Source organism: Melanaphis sacchari, unplaced genomic scaffold (assembly GCF_002803265.2).
Source record: "Melanaphis sacchari strain LSU unplaced genomic scaffold, SCAv2.0 Contig9_pilon_pilon, whole genome shotgun sequence".
NCBI lineage: Eukaryota > Metazoa > Arthropoda > Insecta > Hemiptera > Aphididae > Melanaphis > Melanaphis sacchari.
In genome coordinates, this window is record NW_020271711.1 from 23,744 (window position 1) to 39,746 (window position 16,003).

General features: G+C 27.4%; 1 protein-coding gene across 3 annotated transcripts in view; it reads right to left on the reverse strand.

Moving 5' to 3' along the window:
- Window positions 1-13,910: 13,910 nt before the first annotated feature.
- The window catches only part of LOC112603264 (two pore potassium channel protein sup-9-like), an 89,688-nt gene continuing 87,595 nt past the window's right edge, over window positions 13,911-16,003 (reverse strand). For all 3 annotated transcript variants that reach the window (XM_025351766.1, XM_025351767.1, XM_025351768.1), the window contains one exon: window positions 13,911-15,931. In XM_025351766.1, coding sequence (XP_025207551.1) covers window positions 15,613-15,931 — 319 coding nt within the window. In that variant the 3' untranslated portion in view covers window positions 13,911-15,612. The remainder of the gene's footprint in view (window positions 15,932-16,003) is intronic.

Consider the following 16,003-nt stretch of genomic DNA (forward strand, 5'->3'; position numbering starts at 1 on the left):
ACATGTCTGTTGATTGAACATTTGGTATCTATTGAAGTGTAACACTTCTAATTTATTAATCAATATTATGTAATATCTAGTATACTTGTAAAAATAAGATAACTAGGTGGATATTAAATAATATAATGATAATATATTTATTATTTTCTAACACGAGTCTTAAAGAAATTTAGATATTAACTACGGTGAATTTAAATTTAACTAATAAATTCACTGTTATGTACCTAATATCAAAGTAGGTAACTACAATAATAAGTAGTAATTAATTGACGTTTGGTAACATAGGCGGGGAATTATTGATTCCGCCGAAACTACCTGTTTAGGAAAAAGGTTTGTATCGATTCCGCCGGCAATTAATTCCGCCGGCTACTGTTTAAAATATCCACACATCGATTCTGCTGGACACTGTTTATCCCCCCCCCCCTTGTATATATATTTTTAAATATATAGCAGCGGTTTCCAAACTTTTTTAGTTTACGTCATCATAAAAATAAAAAAAAGAATTGCACCTTCTATGAATAAATAAATAACAATTTTATAGTACTTAATTATCCAAATATTTTTATCGTTTCGATAAAATAAATCAACAATAAATATTATTAAATTTCTATTTAAAGTATTACAACATTTTTAATTTTTATGAAAAAAAAAAAAAAAACAATAATTATTATTATTAATATTTATGTGAATATATATAAAAATATTAAAATGTATAGTCTAAATTGTACAAATTGATAATAATAATTGTATAAATCAAAATTAAAATGTATAATCTAATTAATATTATTTAATAATATTAATTAATATGTCTTACACATGTACGACATAGCAAATTTTCGTTCACCGATAAACAGTAGCCGGCGGAATTAATATCCGGTGGAATCAATACCTAAATATTATAGACAGTAGTCGGCGGAATCAATATGTAGATATTATAAAAAATAGTCCGCGGAGTCAATAGCCGGCGGAATCGATATACGCCCCCGTAGGCGTGCACAGGGGTATTTGGCAGATAGATAGTGTAAAATCATTAAATATTCAAAGGGGCACTAGATATTTTCTTATTATTATCAAGACTATCGTGAGAAGATGGGGGGGAGGGGATGTAATTAACAGACACATACTAATTGCGGACGAATTATTCAGGTCAGTATCATAACATAATAATAATTGCGGACTCGAATTTTGTTGTCATAATACAAATTGCGCGCAGAGTTTTTTTAATTAAAACCACGTAAGCTGCCCTTTATTACTTGTTCAGGATTTAAGAAAAGCTACCCAAAAAATTAGTAGGCGAAGTTAAAAATATTTGTGTCTTGCAAAAGAATAATAGTTATTTTTAAAACTATTGATGTTTTTTTTTTATAAAATATTTATAGATTATCGTTATTATTTATCCATTTATCGTCATAGGTTTTATAGATTTTGTAGTAAAAATTTGTTTGTAACTGCCTTTTTATCGTCAATATCAAACAATACATTTCATTTCCCAACTTTATAATATAAATAATAATTTATCCGTAATTAGCGTAATTAGTATAGGTATTATATTTATGACCGCAATTCGCATGCTAGTTTCTTAGATTTCGTCCGTAACTAACATAATGTTTGTTTCACACCAAATTTAACAAGTCGGCAATTATTCAATTATTCTGTATTGAAGACCTTTTATTCTTTTTTTTTTTGCTTATTTTGAAAGTCCGCTGTAGTATAGACAAAATTATTACTGTTTAATCAGTTATAAAATAGTTTATATATATAAGTTTTATAAGTTCCATAATAATGGCAAGACATAAAACTCGACACAATATTTTGTTATGTTAATTTAAAAATTATTAATCATTAGCAGAGTAGAATAATAAACACATTAGGAATTTAAGTTCTTATAGAATACCAATACATTTTACGTATTGTACTTAAAATATTTAAAAATAATTTTAAAGACTTTGTACCCTACACTCAACAGATTAATACAAAAATATAGATTCAAATACCTAAATAATCCGTTTGCGCATTTGGCCGAAATATATTTTAGCAATGAAATAAAATGTATATTTAATTAAAAACACTAAATTTATAAATACAATAGGTATATTTCTTTTAATAACTGTGTTAAAAATTTTAAAAACCGATTTCGTTGCACATTTGGTTTTTGGAGTTACCATAAAACTACACAAAGAAAACAAAATTGATTCTCATTTTTGTTTTGCGATCATTTTGAAAAAATACAGGAAATACTTCCCAAATATACCAACTTGATTCAATTTGCTATTAGAATTTTTTTCCCTCAAAGTTGAAGATCGAAATATTATTTCTACTGTATACATTTTAAACGCAGACATAGACAAATTCATATCATAATAAAATCAAAACACCATTTGTTCTGAATCCAAAATATAATGTCACTTCGAAACATTTTACTTCACTACTCTGACTTATTTTAATTACTTGCTAAAAGTTATTTCCATATATATTACAGGTATAATATCATAAAATAATATTGACGGCTGCCTACAATTTACATCATTATTAATCAACTAATTATTCAACTATCACTCTAGTTTTACGCATTAACACCAAGTCCCTACGCGATCTGGTGGAGGCATTGGAGAAAATTTTTATATCGTTTATGGTGGCCCATACAGTAGGTGGCGCTTAGCTTATCGAATTTTTGGAAGCAGCTTTCGGTGACTGCTCGGGATCGTTTGAATAGTCGTTGTTTTGAGTACCGAACAACGATTACTGCTGGTAGGGAAATATTTTAACCTTTGCTACGTTTTTTTAAATTATTTTCGGCACGAAATAGTTAGTTTTCGAACATGATAATATTTGTGAATTGTGTAATGTTTAGTGTAACTACCTACCGTTTGTGGCGAAATCTAAACATCGTTTAAACGATATCAAACATCACAATAGGCAATTGATACAACATCAGTTATCACTTGTACAGTTGTTTTATTCACAAATGCTGAATTAGCATTTACGCACTGGGTACAGATAAGGAGTTAAACCATAAGTCCATAACACGCAATAGTATTTGCCTATCAATACTCCTTCATTTTACCACAATACCATTTCCAATTTATTCAATATAATTTTAAAACTTACAAGAGCATATAATATTATTGAGTTTTGGATAATGGCTTAACCAATAATACATCATTATAATTTATAATACAATAAAATATATTTTGTATTTTGTGTTGGTAAACAGAAAGACCCGCTATTGATATCAGCGATATCTATCGACTGGTCCGCACATTCTTCAACCGTAAATTTGTTAAAAGTTTCACTACTGTCGGTAGATAGCACAGCGTGTTTTTTATCCGTTAAAATAAATAAAAATCTACGTCGATTAGTGCCCGTGTACGTTTTTTCTTATAATTAAATGACTTGCTTTTTTCATTTTTTTCGGTATTTTAAATAAAATGAATAATCTTGACTAAATATAACTAATTAATTTTACGATAATTTAATTTAAAATTATGCGTACATTTAGAATAATTAATGTACATTATGTTTTTATAAGTTAAAAATACACTCATTTTTAATCAAGCCCTAGGGACATCTCTGATTTATTGTTATTTTATATAACAAGATAATAAAAAATGTATTTCTTTTATTAACTGTTTCTCTATAATCAGCCATAAAATATTATTTCACTTATCTAACACGATGAGACCATCGTACTGTGAAGTATACACTTTGCCGGATATTTGTCACCCTAGGCAAATGCCCCTTTTCAACTCCAGTTAATACTTACCTTACCATTTTGGCGTGAAAGTACAGCTCACTTAAATTAACAGTGCTCGGAGGTAAACACTCACTCGCTCTTAAATTTACCACTGAGTACAGATTTGGATGTTTAAACATAAAATAGATATTCAAAAGACGCTTATTACATGGGGATGAAATCCATTATAACAAATAAATATTATTATAATATTGTCATTTAATCACGATAAACTAATTGCGTAAATGTTATTAGTCATTTCAGAATATAGATTAAATATAATTAATTATTACTATGTGTTCACTGTTGTATATTTATGAAATAATGTATGTATTACATAAGGTATTTAGAGTTAGGATTTTTTTTTTTTTTTGATAATTTATAAGTATTAAACCCATAAACATGTCTAAAAATTATTATTGCTAGTTAATGATGATAACTTAAATAATACTTGTATTAATTGACAAGATTTTCTGTTTATCATTAAATTCTGCGACTATCGCTCAAATATAAAATTCGGAGAAACTTACCATTCGCACTAACTTCATCTCCCTATCTTTCAAACTTAAGAATAATATATATACATAAATATTTTGAATTCACTCGCAAGTCATGAAATCTTTTTTCATTGAACTGAATTTCCAAATCGTGTATTTTAACGAAAATATATAATATGGACATTCGTTTCATATTACACTTAGTGTAATTAATAATTATGAGGAAAATAGTGTTACTAATGTAAAGTATTTAAACTATACTTACACATATTGTCTTAATTTTCTATAAATAAAAATATAACAATATTCTACTATACTGTATTATATTTTATTTTAAGGAAATATTTTTTTTTTCCAATCGAGATTGACAACCATACATGTTTTTTTAATCGATTTTAATTTTTAACAGCTAATAAACAATTTTATTATGTCATCATATTTTATCTTGTACTAAATTATTATATTATTATAAAGTTATGAAATATGATTACAGATAATTATTATTATAAATATTAAGTATTTTATTATGTCGACTTATTTTTTTATCTTATTATTAATTTTTGCATAATAATTGACTACGATCTCGACTATTACATACTTTAATATTTTTAAAACATGTACAGTGCATGTTTTATTGTTTATTAAGACGTTTTTACCTTAAGTATACGAGCGAGACAAAAGTCCTTGTCTTTCTATTTTTTTTTTAATAAAAAAAAAAATATGAATCTAATTGAAAGGGAATATGAAGGTTAAATTTATAACAGTAGAGAAAATATTCAAGGGGAAAAAAGTAAAATACAATTATAAAGCATTTTTATGTCTTGATTAAAATTTATTTTTAATAAATAAAAAATAACGAACAAACGATTTTGAAATTAATTAATGCAGTATCGTTGGAGTATAGAAAGTTAATAGGGTTTACGTATAGATCCATCTAACATATTTAATTTGCGTGATCACGAAAACATTATAAATACTTGGAATAAGGAATATTATCGCTAGTATGATAGTTCACTTAAAAGACCGTTTTTACAGAGAATTTTTGAAAAAAAAAAGTAACGATTTAATTTGTCATTTCTGATAAAGTTGATAAAAATATAGAATATTTATGCGAAAAAATGATTAAATTATTTTAAAAATCATTTTATTAAGAGGTTAAGCACTTTTGTCCTGCTCTCTTTATTATGACAAAAACTCTATCAATCAATAGAGTATACATGTTTTAAGTTTGTTGTTGATTTGACGATTTCCCATACTTAGATAGCGCGAGAGTGTGAGACCATCCGACCTTGTAACAAACTACTATTCAATATTTTTATAATAAAATTTTATATTATATTGCCATGTTGATATATCATTCTGAATATGGCAATAACTAAAGAACATTCATAAAAATCATGATAATAATATAATTTTATAACAAAACTACGTTGTTGTAAAAAAAACCTCAATCAATTTCATTATATATTTTTTGATATATATTAGCATAGCTACCAGACAATACATTTATAAATATAATGATCAGCTTTGCATTTTCTTTGAAGGCAATCAATCAAAATAAGAATTTTTACTGTTATTCTTGATTTGAAAGATACATTTTTTTTTTACTTCACATCGTTATTGGCAATTATTAACGAGTACGTTACATATTTACGCTTCTTTGATTACACTCTAGGAAACCAAAATATTTGAACAACTAGAGAAAAAGTTTAATAAAAAAAATGATTTACTCGTATTAAAGGTAGCAATTTAATCAAATACTAACATTATTGAAGTAAAAGCTGTATTTTTATAAAATATAGTTTTTAACAATGTACAAGTGAGTTTATGAACAAAAATTAAACCAATTATGATGAAAAGTTCATTTTATAAGCATATTTTACAGAACACTTATAGATAAAATTCAAAGAAAAATATTAAATTCCTATCATTTAATGCTTTTAACTAGTAAACAAATATTTAAATTCTATTGTTGAAGAAAATTTAATAGGTTTTAATTTGTACCACTTGATAAACAACCCATGTTCACGTGTTTATTTTATTTGCATTATAATATATATTATAATAATTAAATATGTGTATGAAATAAATAAAATTGTTGACAATCACAAATGTAATAAAACTTGATATTGTTTAATTAATATAGTGATGTACTTAATTAATAATAATAGATAATTATTTTATAAAATAAGATTATTACGAAGACGTTTTTAAGAACGAAAATATTGACTTAATTGCTTAGTTAACTATTATTATTTTTCTACTACGCAAATACTATTTTATATTATTGATTTAAAATAATTATTCTATTTGACATATATTAATTTAACATCTGAAAATATTTTTAACTCTATTGGAATACATTTTTTTTTTTTTTTTTGATAATCAAACACATTAATCAAATTAATCACATCCAAACAACCAATAACAACTTTTAATAAGTATAAATTATATTGATTAGGATAATTTAGTAATTCTCATTTTAGTATAATCGACAATAATACGAGTAATATTATTTTAAAGATTTGTTTTTTAGTTAAATAGGAAGCTTTTATATTTTTTCCATTTTATAACAAAGCAATAAAATGTCAAATAAGTAATATGCATTACGGCGGACCAATGCCAGCGGCGGTTGACACAAAGTACCTATAAACATGGAACAACTAAATGTGTCTTTGTCCTTTGATCAACACATAAAAAATATTAAGACGAAAATTTTTGTAGAAAGTAGGACTAAGAAGAAAAGAATTCTTTTTAAGAACTTAAGGGACAAAATCACTTTAGTTCCCGTGCTAAAGTTTTTCGGTTTTTTCGAAATGTTTCTTTTAAAGCAAGTATTTAAAAAAAATGTCACTATTTGAAAGTCTAACCATAAAAATGAACTGAGAGAAACAAATAAGTTTTTATAAAAATTGTTGTATTTTTTTTTTTTTTTTTAATTATTGGCAATAATGTTGATTCTAATCACGAGTTCAAAAATAAATCTGCTGCAACAAGTTTATTTTATGAATTATCAATTCCATCATAGTTATTGAATTTTATCGAAAATAGTATTGAAAGCGTTTATCAGCGTTAATGACTGACATGATGTAACAATACGCTTCAAGTTATCGTCCAGCGCATTAACGCAACATAATATGCACAGTACAATAAAATGTAGGCTCCTCAAAAATATTACCTATTTATAATTAATACATATCTATTAAAACTATATAAAATGTATTTATTATTTTATTATATAATTATTTATTTATTTATTTATATGCTATGAGAGTATTTTAAGTTTAAATTTTCATGATACTTATAATATAATTAAAATTTCAACGTCATAAAATGCTTCTGTGAGAGTTGTATCCCTTTCACCCCCATAAATAGGCTTCTGCCTTATAGTAATATGAGTAAGGTCAAATTTCACATGAAACAGGAAAAGGTCGTTCGAATTTCACCAGAATTAAAAAAATAATCATATTTGAATTGTACCTACTCTTAGTAAAAGCAGGAAATGTACAAATTGCAATTATTGTCTTGATCACATTATGGTTTAAGTAAAGAGCACAGTACTGAGTACAGTAATATAATGACTGTAATAATTACCTATAGGTACATTAAAATGATAAGCGCCGTTGTCAACAACATAATATACTTGATTAATAAAACTCAGATCAAATACTCGGTGTAATACCCAGTAATCATTAATATTAATAATAATAATAATAATAATAACAGATTATAAAGTCAGAAGTGAAGCGCGTGCAATCGCCATTCGTTGGAATCGAGAAACTGAACGACAGATTAATAATGATGCATCATAACGATATTATTACGGGATTGCGTTTCATTTCCCAATTCATGGTCGACTACGTTTAGTAACGGTATTAGGCATAAAGAAAAAAACCGGAGTAGTAGTTACGCTATATAGTAGGTATCTATAGTAATCTATTGCAACTCGTAAATAACTAAGCAACTTTATAAATGGACGTGTTAAATTTAAATTCAATAATAAATCAATGTACGTATACAATGAAAAACGATTTTAAACGAAAACACATCTATCAGTCTATACTTTTGTAGATATTGTACAACATATTTATATAATTATGAGTAATTTATTTTTTATCAGTTAAATTACAGTAAGTTGAACTAGACTGACAAAAACAAATTGTATTTGTGATACAATAATTATATTATATTAGTAATAATTGGTAATCGGTTTTGATTATTTTATAGGTCGATAACCATGCAGTGTATTACGAATTAAATAGCTCGAGATGAATAATATTAATATATGTAATGGTAAAAAGGTTCAAGTCTCTGCAAAAAGTGTTTTTATTTAACAACAAAACCGAAATCATTTAATTTGTGTTTTAGTATTCAATTCTGTTAAAAATTGATCTCAAAATGCTTGTAACTAAAATGTGTGGTTATGTAATTAGGTACTAATTTTGTTTTTAACGATTTTTTTGTATCTGTAAGAAAAATATGTGTAACATTGCATTTATAAAATGTCCAAACTTTTTTCCTCATAATAAAAATTAATAACTACGTTGACAAAAAAAAAACCCAAAATAATAAAATTTATATTCTAAATGTTTAAAAATTAGCACAAAATATAACAAAAATTAATACTTTGAAAATCATATCAAGTCTACATAATATTGATAAAATTAGGAACTCGATGAAAAAGATAAATTACCTACAACAAAAAAATTGAATTTTATCTTGTCAAAAAACAAGCTTTTTCTAAATCACCGTTTTTTCGTCGTGTGTTTTTGTTTATCTCAATTATTTGAAAAACTAATTGATATTTTTTACTATTGATTCGTCAAGTATCCAATTAAATCTTAATTTCAACTCAAAACACTCTTAAAGTTGAGCGTGAGATATTTTTATTACTACGAAAATTGATGAAAAAAAAATATACGGGTAATATCTCGATAAAACCGATATTACATTGTGGATACGCACAGAGTATTAAAAAAATTATGACTTCAATGTCGATACCAATTATCAAGTTCCTCACCGCGTCAGTCCTACTTTGGGCTCGGATTTTTTCCGACCTAATATCAATCCGTGATCACTAATTAGATGATTATTTTCAAATAATACCTAACTACACCATATGGTCGTGATTCATAATAATTTGAGAAGGTCCTTTCCGGGTTCTTCTCTTGTATCATTTCCCAATTATACATTTCTATGGCACAATTCTCCGAAACGTTGGGGGGGGGGATGTCGACAAAATGTAATAATACTTTTGTCGTATTTGAACACACGTATACCAGACACACTTGTACACGTGCCAGTAAAAACCGTATACAGTGTGATCCACGTCAGCCATAAACTATTATAATATGTTTTGTATAATTTTTTACGTGTCACCTAAACAGGTGTGTTGCACTCGTTCAGTGACGTTGTAAACGCGTTTTTCCTCCATTAATACATGTATTAATAAAGGAAATTGAATTTGAAATTATTTTTTGGGTTTTCCACGCAGGAACAATTCTGGTGTTTTTCTGTTTTTTTCTTTTTTTTTTTTTTATCAACATAAAAATTTATTGTTAAAGCATTACAACATAGCTACGTCGTAATTTCGAAAACATTATGCCAACACCTGGTGTGTTTGTTACATCTTTGCCCATTACTCGCTCGATTTTATAACTCTGTTACAGTTCACGATCCGTGTTTAAGGATTTATGTGATGAAGTATCGTGAATGTACCGACTAGCTGTATACATACAGCCTACATTTTATTGTTTGCGTCGTGCGACGTATATTACATTTATTTTGTGTTTTCGTTGTTTTATTATTTTCCGTATTTACTGATGTCTCCGATTGTAGATCGTTGTCTGTTTGATTCGTTGGAATAATAATAAAATGTTATTTTCGAATGAGTTTGTTTTCCGTATGCATAAACGTTTTCGTTGAAAGAGTGGATTTCGATGTGGAAAGAGTAAACAATGATTACAAGCCTTTGAGTGAAAAAAGCGTTCGAGGCAACTGATAATTTATAATGATCACAACTAATATTATGTTAACGTAAAGTAAGGTATAAAATAGGGATACATGGGGTACTTAATAATGGGTGCAGGGTACGAATAATATAGCTATCATAATAGTTGAACGGTATACAGTTTATACACAATGATGGACGATGGTTGTTCGTTGATTTGGCCCAATTTCTAAGAGTGTAACAATATTGCAAACATGGAATCTATAAAATAAAAAGAGATAAAACGGCAAAAATAAAAACAGCAATGTATACAAAAAAATCAAAAGCAATAAAGCAAAGTTTATTTTATCTTTGAACAAGGTATTATTTTAACTTATATTTTTTATAATATTTGTATAAATATTAAACCAATAAAAATTTTAAAAATATGTACACAACTTAAAAAATAATATGAAATATAATAAGTAAAAATCATTATTTGTTTTAATAATGTTGTAGATTAAAAATACGAATTTTGAATTTAAAACAACAGACCTTGCTAGGATTTTGGAAAACACTAAACATTAATTTTCAAAATGACTTATGGGCCGCAAACATTATTTTATTAAAAATACAAACTGCAGATATAAATCAATTTTTATCAAATATGAGCGTCATTCGAATTATTAATACGAAATAATATAAAAATAATAATTATTTTATTTATTGATTTGGTGTTATTTTGAGGTTGATAGACAAATCTTTATGTTTATGTCAAAATATTCATAATATTTTATAGAATTAAGCCACAAAAATAAATTTTTTTTTACACTGTAAAATGTACAAAATTTAATTTTACCTATTATTTTATACAACGACATAAAATCTGTAAATGGACCACATAGTGGACACTGGACATTACTGTTTTAAAATAATTTGTTTATGTTGTTAAACTTACCACTAGCTTAGTTGTTGATGACATAAAATATTTTCTAAGATTATTATATGTAATAATAAATAGCAATAAATAATTATAGTTATAGTTAAGTTTTAATATTTTGGTTTTCGCTTTTCTTATTTTAGGTATTTTATGGTTTTGACTTTGATTTTTTATTACAATACATAAAGTAACTGCTAGATCTATTTACCGGAGGGAAGTTACGTACATGAATATTTTTCCTTAAGCTGCTATAGCATTAGGTATAATTACGTACATCTGTAATACGCCTTTACCGAAATTATGATCTATTAGATTGAAATCGTAATTGTAATATGTATGCGAATATTTGGGTATTTAAATTATACATTCATGTAACCATGAGTATAACGCACACTTGAATATTTGAGCATGAAATATTTTGCATATTTTCAATTACCTTAGCACTTAAAACACATTACTTCAAATAAACCGCGTGCGCCACGCTGCGAAATTAAATCAACTTTTGTTTTTCACAAAGGAAGTCATTCTGACGTCACGCATGTATGAAACATCAAACATCAACTTCGATGTACAAATAAAAAAATACTCAGTGTTCGTGACTTGTTTGTGGCGTTAGAGAAAATCAATGATAAACATATGCGTATACAAACTTAGTTTATGATATATAACAAAATCTTTGAAAACTTTCACCAATTTTTGCAGTTCTATTCATCCCATCATACCATAAAATAGGTAAAATACTTACAGAGTTGACGGAAATTTTTCCCGTATTGTAATTTGGTGGTATAATAAATTATCACGTTTACATTGTTTCGGAAAAAATATTTCAAAACAGAACATTTACCTCATGTTGACATACGCATATAAATTCGGCTTTCATCAGTTTCATCATATATCGTGAAAGTCAAGAACGAATGATAAACACAATAAATTATGTATTTAAATGTACTTTCAGAAACGCTTTGATCAGTTGAACGATGATTATATGTCTATACAGTGAGTTTGCTCAAACAGATACAAACAAATATTATATCAGTTAATAACCATACTGGTTGAAATACGTCATTGAGAGGTTAAAAGTAGTAGGTATAGGTATATTATATTTAAAGAAAGTATATTTTTGTTATACCATAGGTAAAACTCGTCTTAAAAAGCATATTAACTTTTTTTAATTACGCTGTATATTTCTTGATTATTAATATTTCAAAAATTATCAATGCTGTTGTCTCGTGAATGATGTTCTCTATAAATTATTTTTTAACGAAGTTTTATTTATTTTTTCGTGTTCATATTTTTACCATTGAAAACGGTCAGTATAACGCCTACATAACAAGTGATGGTAAAATTAAAAATTATTGTAGTATTATATTCTTGTATAAAATACAATATTATAGAAAATAGGAAATATACAAAGTATATAGAATATACAGTTATAATAATATATAAGTTGTACTACTGAAAATTTAGTTATTACCAGCATGAATGCTTTTAATAATATGAACGATATACATAAATATACGCTATTTATTGTTAATCGGTGTAGCCCTACCTTTAATACTACCCCTCACCGTCAATCACTAAAACAAAATTGTGTTCAACTTTAACTTTTGAGTTTTGGTCACAACATTCAAAATAATTTGACCACAGTTAACGCAATACAACAGGATTATAATATTATTATGTCTGAAATTTGATATATTCTGTTTCACACTGGTCTTAGAGGAAAAAACTTATTTAATAATACACTATAGTTGAACAAAGAACATTATTACTTATATTCATATATTATATATTCTGCATCACCACGAACAATGATGTTTTATAAACAGGTGGAAGTAGAATATAGTAATAGTATTATATCAATAGGTACCTATATAATAAACGTATGCAGTTAACCGGATTTATCGTTCCTAACTAGTTTAGTTTTCTAGTGCATTAATTAATATTAATTATAGTTAACTATATAATGGTCATCGGACCGATTATTAGATATTATGTGTTACTGATACATAGTTTCACGATATTGGTATCAATTATTTTTCATTGGTATTAATTAGAGCACTAAAAGAGTATCGAAATATGCTCTATTGTTTTCTGTAAAAATCACGAAAATATGTAAGAAAATGTTTTTTATTTATTTAAAATTTACAAATTAAGCAACTTATTTTAATTAATTACTTAAATATTTAATGAAACATTTTCGTTTTAATATGCAATATTAACATTTTGAATCATTAAATATTCAGAAATTTGCAAAAAAAAAAGTTCACCATTAGATTCAAATTATTATGATTCGTGAAGATAACTGACAAAAATCCTAAAAAGTGAAGAAAAAAAATTTGTGATCGCATAAAAATCTGTGTTCTAGTAATAATATTAAATATAGTTTTACGATATCGATTTTTTATTCATTTGTTCTTAGTGTTTCAACTTTCAGGTGTTAGATCTCCCACTAAATATGGACATCAGACAATAACTGCAGTTTAATGTGTTTACTTTAACTTTATCATACTGAGTTTAAAAATATATGATTCATGATAAAGTTGATATACTATAATAAAAAAGGTTAAAATTAGAAGAAGAGGACCAAATAATATACAAAATATTTTGATTGTAAAAAATAAAGTAAAAACAGTTTTTGTATAATAATTTATAATTATATTATATTAACAACGGAAACAAAAAAAAAATATATATATATATAAAATCTGCACATAATAATTATAATATGTTATTTTGTTAAGATTTACAATTTATAAACAATAAACAATGAGTTTTCGTTTAACTCATTTATACTTTTACATTTCCTATTGTTTAATATATTTTCATGAAATAACTATATTCGGTTAAAATTTTAAAACAAAAATATAATAAAGTAATATGAATACGTTTAGTTTTAGACTCAAAGATTTAAAACTGTTATAGTTTCTACGGTTGTAATAATAATAATAAAAAAAAAAAAAAACAATGTTCGTGATTTAAATGGGTTTGCGTACGTCAAGTTATCCGTCGTAGTGATCACACAAATAATATTATAACTATAACACATTGTATATTGTACATTGTTTATATAGTCATAAAAACAGAATTAAATAAAACTAAAAAATAACTTTTCACTATAAAATAATAAACAACGATATAGGTCTATTACGACTTTATCGAAAAATAGAAACATGGTATATTATGATATTTTAACCGTTCGTCGTATGAGCACAAATTGTTTTTAAATAATATTAAATGTGTGTGTGCCAAGCTCGGTTATCGGTAAATGACCGTGGCGCCAATCACTTTCCGGTTACTGTGACATACATTTATGCGGACAAAAGCTTTATGATAACGATTAGTTCAAAAAGGACGTTTATAATTTACTAAACTAACAGTGATAATCGTTCAATAGAAGTGTTCAATAGGAAAAATACAAGTTCCACAATTATAATTAATTAATATATTCTGGTATTCTAGAGATAATGAAAACGTTTGCTTTAAACTAGTGTATAACAACAAAAAGATTCAATCGTAAAAATAAAAATAAAAATTAATAATTGACATATCCTAAACTTTATGAATAAATAATAGGTACGATTGGGTTGGCGAAAAATAAACGAAAATATTCTTAACTGCGACAACTGTGTAACGTACGTATGTATGTATTCGATGGGGACGACAGCGCGTACCTTAAAATAATATGTACCTTAATGTTTTCCCTCAAACTCCAGAAACAATAAAAAAAAAAATGTATTTTAATGTAAAACAAGGGCAAAGCGTAAGGTTCGAGTTTCCATAGAATATCATGAATGATGTCAACCGTAAGACACGGTCGGGACGTATGGTTATTAATAGAAAACTATATGCGTATATTGTTGAGTATATACGGGCGATTCAAAAGCCTTCACCTATACACCATTCTCGTGAACATGAGATGGTCGAGTTTATTTTCGTTTAATTTTTTTTTTTCCACGTACCATAGTTGCTGACAAACGCGTGTCTCACGAACGTTTGTAACGATTGGCGAACTACTGTCGGTTGGCTTACCGATATGGAAGCATGAAAAACAACGCCGTATTTTGAATACCAAAGCTGTATTTTGAATACCTACCGCGTATAGACTTGTGCCGGGCCGATAGTTCGCATATTCGAACGTGTTTTGTGACGCGCTTTATGGGAGCTTGATTATTTTTTACTTTACTCTCGCGCCGCCATCGGGTTTAGAGTAAACATTGATTTTCGAAATCCTAGGAAGACTTTTGAACGACCCTGTACAATAAAATAATACGTCTCTACGCGTTTATATATTTCGGATCGAACGTGTAGTGCTGCGATGACGAACAGGCTTTGGGGCCATATTACTTTTCGCGATGTAGAGTTTTAGGGGGAGGGTGAATGTATAATCATAATAATAATAATAATAATAATAATAATAATAGTAATAATACGTCTCTGTACGATCACATTACAGCGCTGCCGCCCCGACACACTAAAACCACCCTCAATTTCCGACGCCGCCATTTACTGTTTATATGGACACCCTCTTCAGGGACAACAGGGGTTGTTCGGTCGGCGGGCTGTTGTAGACCACGGCGGCCGCGGCTGCAGCGTTCGCGGCCGCCCGTTCCGCAGGTCGTATGTCCCGGTTGTAGTCGTACTGCACCGGTCCCACACACGTGCACGAGCACACGGACACCTGGTCCACGTCGTCACCCGCATCCCGGCCGATCGTGTGTCCGGCCAACAGTTTGCCGTTGACGGACGTCACTGCTTCGCCGTCGACGGTGATTACGTGTTGCGACACCCCCTGAAGCTCGTTGTCCTCGCGCCTCACTTCCTCTGCGTTCCTGTAAAAATAAAAATTCCCAGAGCCGTTAATGACGCACGCAGTAATAATAATAATAATAATAATAATAATA